The following is a 17,753-nucleotide window of genomic DNA, read 5'->3' on the forward strand; positions in this document are numbered from 1 at the left end:
GGGTTTCACCATGTTGGCCAGGCTGGTCTTGAACTCCTGACCTCAAGTGATCTGCCTGCCTTGGCCTCCCAAAGTGCTGGGATGACAGGCATGAACCACCACGCCCAGCAATCAATGCATTTTAAGAGCTAGGAAACCGGCAGCTGTTTATGCTGGGCTGGGTAGGTGGTCTCAAACGGACTTTTATGCAATGCCAGAGCCTGCTCGCATTAAAATGCCAACTCATAATGCATACAAGTCCATAGAAACATGGGCTACAGGCACATTTGTTAACATTTCCACAGCCGTGCCACAGACTGAGGCCTGCTGGTGCATCTGCTCCCTGGTAGACAAGGCTGGGGGGATGACTGATGGAAGGGGTGGAGGCGGAAGCAGCTCAGGGCTAAAGGCGCGTGAAGCCGAGGACACTAAGCCTGGGAAACCTCGTGCTCCTCAGTTCTGAGCCCTTTCTCTCACCCTCACCCTGCCCTTGTCTTTAACTCTTACTAACCTTCACCTGCTAACCTGGGATACTGCCAAGCTGGCAAAATAACACAAGCAGAGGGACAGGGACCTAAACATCTTCTGAAAGTCAGAGAAGAGGATTACGGGCAGCACTGTCTTAGTCTCCAGGTGCAGCAGGGGTGCACCTGTGGTGCTCTAGACAGGCACAGACCCTTCCTGGGACCCAGGGGCTCAGTGGGGAGGTCAGTTCAACGCTTGCTGCCAGCCCGCCGAAAGGCTGGTGGAAATTCGAAAGCCACAAGTAGGCCCAGGTGGAAAGATGAGGCCATCCGCAAGCTGGAGAAAAGATGAGTTCCTCCAGCATCCAAACACCCACACCCACACCCCACGAGGAATGCAGCCCCTAAGCTCGCCCCCTTTCCGACGCTCACAAAGCATGCACCTTGGAGAAATGACAAGGAGGCCCCAGTTGTAAAGGCCCATTCTACTTAGAATTCTTTTAAAAAGAGACAAAAGAGTTGGCATTTCCCAGTGAGTTACTCAGCTCTTGGTCAGAGGTTTCCTGTCTGTAAGATTCCAACAAGGAACCCCTTTCCTTACACAGAATTGAGCTTGGGCGATGACAATCATGTAACACTCTTTCTAAGAGTTCAGCTTCCTGAGTTGGACGTTTCCCATGGTGGCTTTTTAATTGCCAGACAATATTCTATTCAGCCCAGTTTTTCCTAGGGGGTTTTTGCTACATTTATCTAAAATAATGGCAAGTCCCGATTCCTGTTACAGAAGGGGATGGGGGAGGAGGAGGAAGTCAAAGAACAAAACACAAAGACTAACAACCCCTTGTTCCCCAGATGTGTGTAAACGGAATGTTCTTACCTGATGAACGGGACATGGTATGGACGTACAAAGATATAAAGACAGACGCCCACCAGCTGTGCCGAAGTCAAGAGAATGTATCTATGAGAGCGTGAGATGGCTTTCTGAAGCTGCTCACCCCACATCTTCTTGTTGGTAGTACTGGAAGAGAAAAGGAAATGATGCTGTTTACAGATGGCTGGAAGCACATCTATCTCCCACCTACCAAATGCTCCAGCCCAGGCCTGTTCTCTTTGCAGAACTGATTTCACACTGCCTGTACCCCAACATGAGTGTCATGCTTTCCTTCTTCTAGTGGAGGATCTGGGTATTTTTGGCTATGTCTCACACATCACAGCAGCCCTTCCTTGACCTCTGAAACCCAACCCAGGACCTTATAGCAGCCCCACAGAGTCAGTCTTATTTATTTGTTCAGAAAATTCCTTAAAATAAAGTCAGGCCAGTTTAGCAGGGGGTGGGGGAATGTCCAGTTGACTTCGTATTAAACACAAATCCAGTGGATTTGATTTTTTCCTTTGCTCTGGTATGCAGGAGGAAAGTACCTCTTCCCGGCACTCGCGCTTTCTCACCTCTCCCTAGGAGACATGAGTCAACCACTCTCCCAGTTCTAGCCCTGCCCTTCCCTTGCATCCCAGGTCCACACATGCCAGCTCCCTCTGGCAGCGTAAATCAGCCTCAACAAGTGGCCAAGGCTAGAGCACGGCAGAGAAAACACAGCAATCATCAGCCCTTCCTTTTACTTCCTAAGTAGCAGGGAAAGAATGGGGCGGTGCATGTGTGAGCGTGGAGAAGGAGCCAGGTGACAGATCCCCACACAGCCAGAGCCACCGCTTAGCTGGCTCAGAAGCAGGCTAGCTCCAGGAGAGCCTCAGAGGCTCTGCTCCCAGCCAGGCACCTGACTCAGGAAGTCCCTGCCCGGCCCCACACACCTGGCCCCTTACCTGGCATTGACAATATTCCCTGCGCTCAATTCCACCATCTCTTCAAACCCCACAGCAAATATGTCAGCTGGGCTGCTGTCATCTGGGGAGCAAAGCAAGAGATGACAGAAGTCAGGACCACCAAGTCCTGCATTACAAGTTCATGGGGTTCCCCAGTCCCCTCTCCCAAGCCACGCTGTCCACTGCCTGAGTCCAACTCCAGGTGGCTATCATTGCTGCTGGGAACTGCCCCAGTGGAATCTGCTTCAGAAATGCCTGGCTTCAATGTAGCACAGTGAGCCCAGAGGGGCCCTCCATCCATTCTGTTCCCTTTGAACAGGGGAGAGGTCAGAGTTTAATATAACCCTGTAGCCACTGACGGAATCTCTCCAGTCACGACCTCTGACACCCAGTCTCCTGAGCCCCCAAGCCCAGCCATAGCTGCTGCAGAATGGGAGATGCCTGCCTGCCTCCCCAGGGTCCAGCCAGGAGGCCGTGGCCTCTGTCAGTGAGTGGCCAGGCAGGCTGTCCACTGCTTTCTCTGTTGGCTACAGTGGGCAACCTGGAACCTCTAGTTTCCCTGACTTAAAGCTTTTTCTTAAAAACTAAAAGCTTTTTCTAAAAAACAAAACAAAACAAAACAAAACGCTGGGCGCGGTGGCTCAAGCCTGTAATCCCAGCACTTTGGGAGGCTGAGACGGGCAGATCACGAGGTCAGGAGATCGAGACCCTCCTGGCTAACACGGTGAAACCCCGTCTCTACTAAAAAATACAAAAAAACTAGCCGGGCGAGGTGGCGGGTGCCTGTAGTCCCAGCTACTCGGGAGGCTGAGGCAGGAGAATGGGGTGAACCCGGGAGGTGGAGCTTGCAGTGAGCTGAGATCCGGCCACTGCACTCCAGCCTGGGCGACAGAGTGAGACTCCGTCTCAAAAAAAAAAAAAAAAAAAAAAAAAAAAAAACCAATCTCTGTCCCTCTGTCTGGTCTGCTCGGCAACAGTAACCACAGCACTTTCCTTTCCTTCTCTGGAAGCTGGTGCATCTCTAGTGGGACTGCTGTGGAGCCTGCTAGTGTTTTCCCCAAAAAGATCCCCTTGCAAAACACCGGCCAGCTTGCTAACAACACGCACACCCTCCTGCAGGGAAAAGAGGAGGAGTCACTTCAGTGGGGAGAGGAGGGACGGCTCTTGAGCCACGGCGGTGCTAAGCACCCTCCACATTGATGGGCCTGCTCCAGAGCGTATCCTGAATGGCTTCTGGAGGCACAAGCAGCAACTCAGGCTACCACCGACACAGAGAGCCCCAGTGGCTCTGAATGGTGGACTCCACCACCTGCCCTCTGAGGCAGAAAGGAGGGCACAGATGGCGTGTGCAGAAGAAGGGATGGGGCTCTGGGCACCACCTAGGCAGCTGTGGGGCATGAATGTACACACGAGCCACCACATGTCAGCTAGACCACAGGTCACCAACAGGCAAAAACGTGAAACACAAGTGTCTTCCTGAGTCCAAGGAAGCAAAAAAAAAAAAAAAAAAAAAAAAAAAAAAAAAAGGCCCCTGAGTCAACGCTGACTGTACAAGAATCACTTATTCTTCAGATCCTAAGTTCTAGGGCCATTCAATAGTGTATCTTACAAGATAAAAGGTGAGGTGTCAACATTTGGAATTATTTTATTCCTAAATAGCACATGGATTATTTTGTGACTACTTAAAGCAGATGAATAGAGTTGGTTCGGGGAGAGGCAGGGATGAGCCGTTCTTGGTCAATATCAACACTAAAGGCAGGGCCGGGTGCAGTGGCGCACACCTGTAATCCCAGCACTTTGGGAGGCTGTGGCAGAGGGATCATCTGAGGTCAGGAGTTCGAGACCAGCTTGGCCAACATGGCAAAACTCCGTCTCTACTAAAAATACAAAAATTAGAAGGGCATGGTGGTGGGCGCCTATAATCCCAGCTACTCAGGAGGCTGAGGCAGGATAATTGCTTGAATCTGGGAAGCGGAGATTGCAGCGAGCCAAGACTGTGTCACTGCACTCCAGTCTGGGTGATGAGAGTGAAACTCGTCTAAAAACAAAAAACAAAAACAAACAAAAACAAAACACTGAAGACAGGCCCGGCTCCTGTCCTCACAGTTACGTGGCTCTAGAAGCCACACCTTCAGCCTGGTGACAAAAAGATTCTACTGATGAAAGCCTAAGACTTCACCATCACTGTAGGCAAAGAGAAAAAGAGAGATTCACCATCTGCTAACTCTTCTAAACATTCGGGAAAGGAAAAAAGTCAAAGTTACTTGTGAGGCAGCATTCTTGACAGTCAGACCACGGTGCTATTTAAACACTGTGAGGAGGGAAAACACAAAGACGAAATTCCACAAGACGATGGCCACTAAAGGGTCAAGCCTGACATGTCAGGTGAGGTGGAATTGGCTTTTGTCTCCCCCGAAGCCACTGCCCTCACCCTGGGATTCGGCAGCGCCCGAGAGCTGGGGCGAGTCGAGCAGCCAGTCAGTCAGCTCCGCCGTCCCGAGCAGGTTGCTCCGGAACTGCTTTCCTCCATTCACGTTCCAGGTCCCCATGGCAATCCGGATCCGCTTGAAATTTGTGAATTCAGACTGACGCTCAGTCATAGCTTTCAGGATCCTGGGAGTCACTGTCAGGAGGCATAAAAAGGCACATTTCTTTGCAGTTCCAAAGCTCAGGCATCCTCCAAAAAGAAGAGGCTGCCTGGCAGAGACAGATGGTTCATGAGCCTCTAGAGATAAACCAGGGTATGCTCCTTAGGAAGATGACAAAAGGTTTAAAACCATGGTCACCACGGTGCTTCCCCTATGGCATTTCCGCAATAAAGGCGTGAAAACATGAGACTGGAAACTCACCGTCTACACCCCTGCCCCCAACTGAAGCCAGAAGCCATGGGACATCAGATCACAGGGATCTCAGACACGACAGGGAAAAGCCATGTCCCCACTGTCCACTCCGTGGAAGAACAAGGCATAGAAATTTAAGCCAGGGCATGCTGTAACTGACCAGATTTCAATGTAGATGTGCCCATATCCACTATACCTTTAAGTGTCTTACCAACCCAGACAGCCACCTTTGCATCCTCTGCCTTCCAGCCTGCATGTCTGATATGTTTTGTTTTGCCCCAGACTTAAGGCTTTAAAAAGTCACCACACAGAACCATCACCATCCTCTCAATAGCCAAAATATATTCCATCGTTTAAACTTGTGACGTAACCCAAATCTAACTCATGTCTGCCTTGCTATTAAATAAGACTCACTGTACAACATGCAGTTCGTTCACCTTTTATAGAGCTGGCATAAATATCGCCTGGCCTATCAGAAGCCAAATAAGAGCTCCCCCAGTGAAGAAAGAGTGAGAGTGGAAAAGGGCCATGAACCCATTTTAAGCATGGGCTAGTTCATTTTTCAAAAACACCTGACGTTTTGAAAGCGACACTTGTACATTCTTATTAGGAAAAATGCTGGGTTTCTCCTCCTTTTTCCATGAGACCTAATATGTTTACAGGCTCAGGTAAGAAGATGTCATTAAAATCCTCTCAAAGGAACCTCCTATATTGATGGAACCACGCTGTGTTGCTGCTGAGACCCGAAGGTGCCCTCATCCCTGGGAGATTACAGCATCCTCTTCCTCTGTTTCTACAGGGTCCAAAACAGAAACTGGAGGCCAACTTCATGGGAAGCTCCCAAGGCCAACATCACCTGCTAAAGGCCTAAGAACCCAAGCAGCTGAGGAAGTTTCTGGAGTGGGTGAGCGTTCAAAGGCACTGATGCGTTTAGGAAAGTGCACGGCCTCTCGCTGAGCCCGCATGGTGTCTCCCGCTTCTCAGGATGGAAACATAGTCCAAGCCAAGACAGAGGAAGCGTGAGCTCCCAGGCCCAGCTGGAAAGCACAGGCTGCCGGGAGAGGCAGTGACAGCTGCAAGGTGCATGGTCCACTGCTCAGACCTCAGGCACGTCTGCCACCCACTCTCTGGATGGCACAGAGGCGGTGGGAACGTGGGGCCGGGGAGCACCCTGCCTTCCCGCCTCCCCCTGTCCGTGGCGGGCCCTACCCAGGAGCGCTGTGCTGTCCAGCAGCATGCCCCCTTTGTCTGCCATCTCCTCGCTGTAGACGTCCCCAACCAGCAGCAGCTTGATGGCCTCCTGCTTCACCCCGTCGAAGAAGTTGGACTGGATGGTTCGAGACATGGACCGGGCTCCATCCTTCAGCTTCCCCACCTGCCAAGAGCCCAGACCACAGGCCGTGAGGGGGGTCCCTGGGGCCCCCACCCTGCCCCCTTGGCGGGGCCCTACCTTGGCCTTCCCTTCCAGGGACCTGCTGCCTGTGAACACCTTGCTCAGGCTGTGGCCGTTCAGAGACCACATGGCTTTGAAGGACTCCACAAAGCGGTCAACAATGGGTTTTGAACTCAGCCCCAGGGTCTCGAGCTGCAGATGCAGGACCTGGGGAGGAATCAGGAATGGCTGTCACTGGCTTCTCCCACAGAGGCCCCACAGCCACCATCCCAGGAAGTTCCTTATTCAGCAGCCTGTGGATTACGCTGTGTCCTGGAAGACCCTGTGCCCCTCCAGAGGATGACGAGTTCCTACAGCAGACAGTGACTTCCCATACCTCACCCCAACTTTATCTATAGGGTCCACCCAAGCCCTCCTCTCACCCCCTGACACCTGATCTCCCCGCTACACAGCCAGAGGCTAAAGAGCAAACAGTGGTGGACAACAAGGGGCACTGATCCCGCCCCTAACCCCCCAGCCAGGAGAGGTCAGCCAGACAGCTGCGGCCATGCAGACCCAAGTCTCCCTCCCCAGCTTCAAATCCAGCCTCATTCGGCCAGCCTCACACTGCCTTGGGCCAATGGTGCATTCACAATAATCATTACACAACTGCTCTTCCCTAGGAGCCTTTGGGCCACCATGTCTGGGATGCATTTCACAAGAACCCCTCTCTGGATGTCCCAGTGTCTCCCTGTCCACCTTCCCCACAGTTAGAAAGTTGTCTCGGTGATGCCACCCTCATCTTGCCGCTAAAGGTGCTCAGCTCAGCCTGTCCAGCTTAAGTCATAGGACCTGGCACAGATGGCCGAGAAGGCTGCAGCAGGGACGCACCTCGAGCGCAATGAAGCTCTGCACAGTGTTGGTTCGGTCCAAGCAGTCAAGACAGTTCATCCGCAAAGTGCCTTTCTGAAAACTTAGGACAAGAAGAAATGTAAAGTTATAAGTTGTGTTCAAAGAAGCAGTGGCCATAGCACAGTGGCCCATGTCTGTCGACTCCCAAGGAAACATGTTCTTTTTATTTTGAGACAGAGTCTCACTCTGTCACCCAAGCTGGAGTGCAATGGCACGATCTTGGCTCACTGCAACCTTTGCCTCCCCGGTTCAAGCAATTCTCCTGCCTCAGCCTTCCAAGTAGCTGGGACTATAGGCGCGTGCCATCACACCCGGCTAATTTTTGTATTTTTAGTAGAGACAGTGTTTCACAACATTGGCCAGGCTGGTCTCAAACTCCTGACCTTGTGATCCGCATGCCTCGGCCTTCCAAAGTGCTGGGATTACAGGCGTGAGGAAACATGTTCTAAGAACCCCCACCTCCTCACCAGTAGCCCCCCAGAAACCCCAGTGTCCATCCCAGTGGATCCCCAGCATTGCTGGAAAGGCAGGCAGACCCCAGCACACACACTCAGCAGCCTGCACAACTGGGTCATTTTAAGTTTAGCTGGTCCTTGTTATTTATAGCAATTATGTTCTATAAAGTTGTAGGAACACTGAATTGGACATGAACACAGAACCATCGGTCCTAGGGGAAATATAGGGTTAGGTTCCTGCAAATCTCTGGTCACATTTTCATCAACTGATCAATATACAAACTTGTTTTATGTATGTTTCCATATAAAGACACCTTATTGAATATATATATTTGTTTAATTAACACTGAACCATGGCCGACAGCATTGTAACTCATATCGGGACAAAGCTTATCTTAATGTGCATTTTCTCCATAAAGCACACCACCACCTTCTTGTGCTCAGAAGTACTAGACAGTTCTTCAGCACAACGCTTGGGGCCATACTAAACCATGAGATCCCCGAACAAAGAGGGGCCCCTAACAAAGACCCCACAAATGTGAAAAACAGTACTAAATCTCAAAAAGGACACTTGTTTACATACGAGGGCTGAAATAAGAAGACAGAGTATCACCTTGTTTGATCTCAGCTGGAAGCATGTACATGTGACTCAAATTGTTACTGCTCTGCACGCGTCTCTGAATGTCCAGGAAAAATGCTTTGAGTACTGATTTTGGGGTTACAAATAAGTTTTAAGGAACAGGTAAATTAGCCAATATGAAATCTGCAAATAATGAGGACCCCCTGCATGTGACCTGAGGGAACTGGACTTCGTTTTCCTCCTCTGTTCTGAACAGGGCAGTCCATACCCTGGTCTCCTTGAGCAATCTAAGTTTATGCCAGCCATCCCACTGGGACTGTGGCCCTCACTCTCACAGGCCTGTGTCCCAGCGTGGAGCTCCATGGTTAAATGCAGTCCCCTTTATAAGTTCATTTCTTTTGACAGAAAACCATGCCTCAACATCTCCTTGAGAAATTCAAAAGCCTGTCTCCTATTGTGGGAAGGGAGCGGAGAAGCTGGAACCCAAGATTCCCAATGTCGCCAAGCTTATGACCCAGGAAACCGCAAGGGTAGCTGAGTGGGGAGGGAAGGAAGCTGCCTCTCACAGGGCACATGTCCTCTATGTCCTCTATGGTGCAGCCCCTCTGCCACCTCACCCAGCAGAAGGCGCGGCGCGCAGCGAGCCTCACTGTGGACTGACGCTTCCCCCCCAGCAGAAGACGTGGTGCAGTGTGCAGCGAGCCTCACCGTGGACTGACGTTCTCCCCCTTCGTGAACACATCAAAGTCCTCCCAGTGCAGCTTTAACTGTGGCCTCAAGAGGGTCTCCAATTTCTCTAGCTTCCCGCCTTTGGCAAACTGATGGAAGTCAAAATTGATCATAGGCGTGTCGCCTGCGTGGCAAGAAGCCCAGAGCAGCTTCTGAAAAGAGGAGGGGAGGGCGGTGAGGGGAGCAGAGGGAAGGAAGGACAAGGAGGACAAGTTCCTTGCATAGCACTTGCCGCAGGACATGCTTTAGCTGGAAGCTCACAATGGACCAGGCAGTTAACCCTGAAAGGGAAGCACAGGACAAAGGTCCTGGGGGGACAAAACCCACACAGAGCATCTTGCCTGCGAAAGGGCAGAAGGTTCCCCTTGGACAAAAGAAGCCAGAGCAGGTGTGGTCCCCTGGGGAGATCATACTGCTGCAGGGCTCCCCGGATGGCACAGGTGAGGAAGGACTGCTCTGTTCTTCGGGTGGCCCAGGTGGCCCAGGCCCTCAGAGATAGCAGGGCTGCAGCAGGCTGCAGAGCTCATAATCCAGCTCCCCGTTGCCCTGGTAACTGGCCCCAGCCTGCTGCATACCAGCCTCTGGTGGCTGTGCTCTGAAGAGACCAAGTCTCCAGCTGAAGTGGCCTAGGTGGGTCCCACATCCTGATGCTATTTCAGAATGGTCAGGGAGCCAGAGTGAAGGTGGGGACAGATGGGAAGCAGGGCAAGGGGCTGCTGATGACACCACGATGTCCTTAAGAGCCCTCCCTTCCATATGAGGCTTCCCTAGCCTGGCAGCTCACTGGCTTTCTCCCCAGAGAGCCCCGTGATAAAGGACAAACTGTCCGCCTACCCAGGCCACCTGGCTTCCAGGCCTCTCACACCCTGTACCCATGCCCTTGCGGCTTCAGGTCAGGCCAGTCCAGCCTCTGCCCAGCCAGAGGTCCTAGTGACTTGGAAGGACTAGAAGGACTTGGGGGTCATCTGGTCTGACTCAATGTGACCACCTGTGATAGGCCTGAGCATAAATCAATGCAATGCTGCCATCGTCAAGCAAGTCTCGCTGTGAGCAAGAAGCTGGAGGAGCCCAACAGTGCCTGGTGGCTCAGTGCCATGCATTCTGGAGCCAGTGCTTCATCTAGCAGGACTGATGGCCACTGGGCCCTGGGCAGGCTGCCGGGCCGCCAACCTTGGTCTGGGCCGAACTGATGTGGCTGAGGACCATCCCAGGCAGGGCCATGACCCAGGTCTCCAGCTAGAGTACCCCTCCCTACCTGGCCAGGAGCCCACCCTTCCCTGTATGAGGTGGCTGCCATCTCCCGCCCTCACCAGTACCGGGCACTTCACCCACTGATGGGAGGGGCCACAACTCAAGGCATAGGGGGAAAAGACTTGGGGTTCTTATTATTATTCTTATTTTTTGGCTTTTTTTTTTTTTCCTTCTTCCTTCAAATTAGCAGCCAGCATCACTGCCAAGATGGGTAGGAAGGGAGACACTTCTGGAGCTTGTTGCTAATAGCAACAAACCAAACAGGAAAAGCAAATCAAATTGGCCAAATAAAATTGGCAACCAGGAAGTGCCTGCTCTGAGCATGAGCATGTGGCATTTCTAAGCAGAGGGAAAGGCTCAGAGATCGCCCTCACACCCAGTGAGGTGACTTCGAGCTCTCTCTGTAAGGGATATTCTTGAGCTTTAAACAACGAGAGTTTTCCTGTATGAGGCAGGGGACATGGAGGCTGGTAAAGGAACCAGAAACCTCCATGGTTCATTCTAGAACGTCTTGCGCCTGGGGAGCAGGGGGCAGGGGCTGGAGGCCTGGGATCCATGCACAGGGATAGACCCTGGCCAGGTGGGCGGAGTCTCTTGCTCCCATGGCTCTGTGACCCTGCCCAGGATCTCTGTCCAGGTTCGCCAGGAAAATCCCCCAGGGAACCCTGAAGGAGCCCACGGGAGCCCAGCAGGAGCAGGTCCAAGGAAGAAGGGGAAATTTGAAGGCCAGCGGGCAAGCAGGGGAAAGCCAAGAGGCTCCTGCTCCTGAGCCCTGAGGTCAGGTGCCCTGTGGGGCTGGGGGAGCTCATCCAGGACCAGCCAGGGCAGAAGAGGAGGCCTGCCTGCTCCTGAGCTGGACTGAGAGGGACTCCTTGAGAGGTCAGAAGCCCTCAAAGCCCCACGGGGAGGGTAAGGGACACATGGCTGGGGACAGGAAATGCTCTGTTTTGACTGAGCAAATTCTCCCAATCATCAGCTCACAGAAATTACATTCACTGGGCCGGGCGCAGTGGCTCACGCCTGTAATCCCAGTACTTTGGGAGGCTGAGGCGGGTGGATCACCTGAGGTTAGAAGTTCTTGACCAGCCTGACCAACATGGTAAAACCCCGTCTCTACTAAAAATACAAAAATTAGCCTGGTGTGATGGCAGGCGCCTGTAATCCCAGCTGCTCAGGAGGCCGAGGCAGGAGAATCACTTGGACCTGGGAGGCGGAGGTTGCAGTGAGCTGAGATTGCGCCACTGCACTCCAGCCTGGGTAACAAGAGTGAAACTCCGTCTTAAAAAAAAAAAAAAAAAAAAAAAAAAAAAAAAGACATTACACTCAAACTGTATCAGGGCCCGAGTCACCGAGCACTGCCGTGTTCACTGGTCGGAACACTGGGGAAGCCTCAGGAAATGAAGAAGGGTTGGGCTTCAGCTCCAGTCCCTGCAGGAGCCACCTCCAGGCTCAAGGCTCCACCATGGCCACCCGCCGCCCAGCCCAGCCGTGGAGGGGACAACCAGGTCTTACCTTGAAGGCTCTGTTGAGCACCTCCTCTCCGCCTCTGCTTCCCAGAAGGTTCACGACCACCTGCTGCCCGTACTGCTCCTTCAGAAGCACCATGTGCCTGCAAAGTCAGTGGGGTGGGCGTGATGCTGGGCACAGGCACAGGTGCCGACTCTGCCCTGTTCTGCCCCTCAAGGGAAGACGGGGCAGAAGGAGTCATGCTTTTAGTGCCAGAGTCCAGGACCAGCTAGTCCCCATGACCCAAAGCGTGGAAAATGAGCCCGGGTGGAGAGAACCTGTCCCTCCCAGCTGCCATTATGACTAGCTAGTGTAGACTTCTACATGAGTTTGGAATAAGACAAAGGGTATGCTGGTCTTTCTATAAAGCATCTCCCGTTAAATCTAGAACACCTATCCTGACCTTCCATCAACAGAGTTTTGTTTCTGAGGTAGGATCTCAGTCTGTTGTCCAGGCTAAAGTGCAGTGGCATGATCATAGTTCACTGCTGCCTCAAACTCCTGGGCTCAAGCAATCCTCCCACCTCAGCCTCTCAAGTAGTAGGGACTATAGGTGCATGCCACCACATCTGGCTAATTTTTACTTATTTATTTTTCATAGAGACAGGGTCTTGCTATGTTGCTCAGGCTGGTCTCGAACTCCTGGCTGCAAGCAATCTTCCCACCTCAGCTTCCCAAAGTGTTGGGATTAGAGGCATGAGCCACTGCGCCTGGCCTAGAGTCTTATACAGGCAATGTGCACATGTGTGAAATGAATTTCTTATCTTGCTTAGTACCCATCTTTCTCAAAACTAGAACAACTGGCAGGAGAGCTCTCAACTCAGCATCCTGTTTTCAATCTAAGTGCTGTATTTCATTATGCTAAACCACAACAAGGAGATAAAACAACTTGCAGGCTTTGGGAAATATTCCTTGTATTAGAAGCTACTTTCTAAATATGTATGTTGGAATATTAGGGGGAGATTCCAATATTTATCCATGATCACCAGCTTTTCTAAAGTAACCTTACATTTCAAGTGTAAACATGTTAAAATGTAGTGCCTTGAACAAAACACAGGGAAATGATACAATGCAAAAAGCAGACGTCAAATTATTATTTAATGGTGCAATCTTTAGGCCTAAATATAGAAAAAACACTGGAAGAAAACACATGATGTCACAAGTGGTGGAATTTTATATGATTTCTGTTCTTTTCTCCTTTAAACATCTTTCTCTTTCCCAAATTTCTATAATGACATGTTTATGAGTGGAATTTTTTAAAGAGCTAATAATGATCATGAAAAAAATCATTTTTTTTCCTTACCCGATAAGAGAAAACATTCTTTTACTAATTTTAAGGGACAGTAGTGGAAAGAATATGGATTTTGAAGTGGGTGGTTTGAAGTTAGGCTCGCCTGCTGACTCGCTGGCCTAAGTTAAGGGTGAGCACCCTCCCGGGCTCCCGTCTCCATGTGGAGCTCCAGGCGGCCCTGAGGCGGGGCTGTGTGTGGCTCAGCCCTTGTGGACTTTCTTTCGGGTCAGTCTGCCCAGAGAAGCTGCATCCCAGGCCTGGCTCTGACATGTGCAGGCTCTGCCCCTGGTGAGGGAGCCCACCTTGGCCACACATCCAAGCCACATCCCACAGTGTGGCTCCTCAGAAACAAGGCCCATTTCTGATCGCTGCCTGTCTCATTCCTGCCCCTTCTTCTCAATTGGTTCCAAAGCCCAGGGCCAGAGGAACTGCTGTTACTCATTATTACTCACTATTCCTCATCATTACTCTATGCTGTCACCAACCCCAAACTCCCCTGATCAAATGATTCATCCCCTCTGAGCTGGCTCCTTCAACTACAGAGCAGGGCTACTTCCCCTCCTGCAGAGAATGGCTAGGAGGACTAAAAAGACTAGTGAAAGTGACAAAGACAGTGCTTGGTGTGTGGGAGCTGGTTCTTCTTTCCTTTATTGTAAAATGCTCGTTATTGATGAGCTGAGAGGCCCCGCTGACCCAGGGCATAAGGGAGCGCTGGCACCCAGGGGATAAGGGAGCGCTGGCACCCAGGGGATAAGGGAACGCTGGCACCCAGGGGATAAGGGAGCGCTGGCACCCAGGGGATAAGGGAGCGCTGGCACCCAGGGGATAAGGGAGCGCTGGCACCCAGGGGATAAGGGAGCGCTGGCACCCAGGGGATAAGGGAGCGCTGGCACCGGCAGCAAGGTCGGCAGCATGCAGGCTTCTTCCTGGGTCACCCTGAGCACTGAGGCCTTTTTTTTTCACTTCCCCTGCCCATGGGTTACTGTCATGGGAAGCTACTTGGAAAACAGGAGTTTTTCGGGACACTAAGGAATCAGATTTCCATTTGGAAGCATCCTTCTCATCTTCAGGGAGGGACCAAGAGTTCAGCACACCCTGATGTGCACAGCAGCCGCCCGCAGAGTGGGGCGGGGAAGAAGGGCTTCACTGTCCTGCGAGTGGAGACTCAGGCACTGCCCCGTGAAAGGTTAACCCTTCCACAGAGACTCATCACCACACAGAGATGACAAGACCCTGCTGCAGCCAAAGGCCTGCTGCCAACAGCCCTCCTCAGATATGGAGCACGTAGAGCAAAGTGGCAAGAGACAGCCTCGGCTAATGGGCACCCATGCGGCTCAGGCAAAGGAAAACAAGCATCCTCCGGGAAGAAAAACTATCCATGTGAAGGTTTTACAGGGGAAAGAAAGGCTTTACTCTCGATGAAATCCATCAGAGAACCGTACAACTCTTGAGGGCACAGTGATGTCCCAGAGAAGAGAATTGGGAAGCACCCAGGACAACGCACATGCCAGTCCAGGGACATCATCGGGGACCTGGGCAGCCTGGTCTCAGGGGGACCCACACGGTGCCCCACCGCGGCCACTAGGCAGACACGTCACCTTATTTCCAAATGTCATCTCAAATGAGGGGAACATAGTCAGCAATGAACATGAAAGCAGCAGCTCCTGCAAGGGAATGGGAGGGCTCCTGCCTCCAGTCCAGTGTCGTGGGTAAGAAGCATTACAGAAGACACTTCCTGGACACAGTAGCTGCCTGTAGAAAGACTCACCCTTTCAGAAACTTGTCCTGTAATTTGCAGAAGAGATCTAAGTGTACCCCTAGATTTACGAATGCTTTCCAAGGGGCAAGGCAGCCTCTGGCGTGCTTGTGAGAAGACAGGGGTCTCATTCTCTGTGGTACATGCATCTCACACACCACGCATTACAAGGATTCTGCAAAATCTACAGTCTATGCAAATGTGCTTCAACTAGATCTATGTATTTTTTAAGAAAGCTCCTAAATATAGGAGGGTTTTTGAAGTGAACCCAGCATGACCCTTCCCTCTTGTTTTGTGTCAGCTTCAGGTAGAATTTTTGTTTTTTGTTCGTATGTTTTGTTTTGAGATGGAGTCTCACTTTGTCACCCAGGCAACCCCCTAAAATCTGAGCCACAGAGTTCAGCCAGGTAGAATTTCATTTTCAGTTTCATGTTCACTATTTCCTAAGACAATTTAGTATAGATGAATGTCAACTGAAAGAACTCCGTATGTAGAATGCTTAGGACATACTAAAAATGTTCTGGAAAAGGCAATGGTCTTGTCTATACTTGATTAAATATCTCTTTACAGAAAAAGCCCATTATATGTAACATGCTAATCAGGGGGTCACATCTGGGCTCATGCGACCAGCATTATGTTTAACGAGAGTATGAAAGCAAACTTAAAGTCTCAATAAAGCTTCAGGTAGAATGAGCCAAACACTTAAAACATTACTTTCGAGAATTTTTACTATATTCACTAAGACAATTTTAAAATATTGAGTACTTAGATTAAATAAGCAAATTTTTTTTTCTTTCTTTTTTTTTTTTTTTTTGAGACAGAGTCTCTCTCTGTTGCCCAGGCTGGAGTGCAGTGGCCAGATCTCAGCTCACTGCAAGCTCCGCCTCCCGGGTTTATGCCATTCTCCTGCCTCAGCCTCCCGAGTAGCTGGGACTACAGGCGCCCGCCACCGCGCCTGGCTAGTTTTTTGTATTTTTTAGTAGAGACGGGGTTTCACCATATTAGCCAGGATGGTCTCGATCTCCTGACCTCGTGATCCGCCTGTTTCGGCCTCCCAAAGTGCAGGGATTACAGGCTTGAGCCACCGTGCCCAGCCTAAATAAGCAAATCTTTTAAGAAGCTATTATTTCAAATACATATTACAAATAGCTCAGCTTTTCTTAAGCAAGCTGCAAAACAGTCATGTGTTATGATCCAATTTGTGTATTTAAATATATATATAATGCCAAAATTGTTTTCTAGAATGACATGTAAAAAACTACTAATATAAAATCTCTGAGAGTGGTAACTGGGAGTTAAGGTACTTTTATTTTTCACTTTATACTTTTCTATACTTATTTATTCTATATTATTTTAAAACAAAAAACAAACAGCTTCAAATATCCTATAATTTAGATTATCCCTTATTAACCAGGGCATAGAGATGAAGCCTCATTGCAAGAAACTGATAAGATAAAATAATTATAAAGTGCCACCTGAACATTCATTAATTTACCTTCAGGAAACCTGAGAACAAGTAAAAATCCCATTTTGTAATCTCCCTTCTTGCATAAAGGACCAAAAAGAAAGCAGATTTAGATTCAGGGTTCAGGGTCCTCTCTTTCCCGTCGCACCCTATCCCTTGTGTCTGATGGGAGGATGACGTCTAAGGATGACAATGACAGGCTCGGATGGTGTCAGACAATCCCTACCTGTCGAAAGCAGGGGCGTTGGCTTCCAGGCCTCTGTGGAGTCTCAGATGATGGGAGCCAACCTAAAGCAAAGAGAAGTAACAATAGTGATTCTTCCTGCTTTGCAAAGCAAGGAGGCAGTGGTTTTTCCCATTCTCCTTCTTACTGTCAGCCAGGCTGCATGCGGCACCCACTAGGCCACCTCTGTGGTCTCTTCAGGGCTCAGGAAGGCTGAGCTCTCTGGATTCCGCTAACAGTGCTCCAAACTCAGGTCTAGGCACCTCGAGTCTGACTTTGCTGCTGCCCAGTCCTAACTGCAAAATGACCATGTCTGCTGCAATTCTTCCACAGACAGAAGATTCAGGGTAAGATTATGAGGCAGATGTCAGATCCTAAGCTCTCTGATAGCACAGAGGTCAGGGAAGCCAACTAGGGAGACAGAAACTGCTTCTCAGCCTCCTTCATGCCTTCAGGGACACTAATTTCGCCCTAAAATCTGAGTCATCCTAATTATAAAATTTGCCTTATTATTTATTAATAGAACTATTTATTTAATACTCAACTTAGTTTAAAAAAACATTTAAAATATAGTCACTGGAGCCAGCTTAAAGGGGGCTTTCACTGGCCAAATCTGGGGCAATTTGAACATCAAACTATACGAGGACAGTAATGGATTATAACCTGATGAAGAAAATAGAAATCCATGAATCCATACTGATGATAACTAGACGGATGAATAGATGGATGGATGGATGGACAGATGGGTAGGTGGATGAATAGCTGAGTGGATGGATGGATGGATGGATGGATGGATAGATGGATGGATGGATGGACAGATGGGTGGGTGGATGAATAGCTGAGTGGATGGATGGATGGATGGATGGATGGGTGGATGGCTGAATGGATGGATACTGGGTGGATGGATGAATGGGAGGATGAATGGGAGGATGGATGGATGGATGGACAGATGGGTGGGTGGATGAATAGCTGAGTGGATGGATGGATGGATGGATGAATAGCTGAGTGGATGGGTAGGTGGGTGAGTGAGTGGATGGATAGATGGATGGATAGATGAATGGGTGGATGGCTGAATGGATGGATACTGGGTGGATGGATGAATGGGAGGATGG

At 50.3% G+C, this 17,753-nt stretch overlaps 1 protein-coding gene across 4 annotated transcripts in view; it reads right to left on the reverse strand.

Moving 5' to 3' along the window:
- Nucleotides 1-17,753, reverse strand: part of SYNJ2 (synaptojanin 2) — a 117,852-nt gene that overhangs the window by 28,640 nt on the left and 71,459 nt on the right. For all 4 annotated transcript variants that reach the window (XM_050786692.1, XM_050786693.1, XM_050786695.1 and 1 more), the window contains exons 6-14: nt 16,645-16,706; nt 11,913-12,009; nt 9,129-9,301; nt 7,365-7,446; nt 6,552-6,701; nt 6,311-6,476; nt 4,693-4,884; nt 2,262-2,343; nt 1,321-1,461 (exon numbers count right to left, since the gene is read on the reverse strand). In XM_050786692.1, the coding sequence (XP_050642649.1) occupies nt 1,321-1,461; nt 2,262-2,343; nt 4,693-4,884; nt 6,311-6,476; nt 6,552-6,701; nt 7,365-7,446; nt 9,129-9,301; nt 11,913-12,009; nt 16,645-16,706 (1,145 nt within the window). The remainder of the gene's footprint in view (nt 1-1,320; nt 1,462-2,261; nt 2,344-4,692; nt 4,885-6,310; nt 6,477-6,551; nt 6,702-7,364; nt 7,447-9,128; nt 9,302-11,912; nt 12,010-16,644; nt 16,707-17,753) is intronic.

This window comes from Macaca thibetana, chromosome 4, assembly GCF_024542745.1.
Source record: "Macaca thibetana thibetana isolate TM-01 chromosome 4, ASM2454274v1, whole genome shotgun sequence".
Classification (NCBI taxonomy): Eukaryota; Metazoa; Chordata; class Mammalia; order Primates; family Cercopithecidae; genus Macaca; species Macaca thibetana.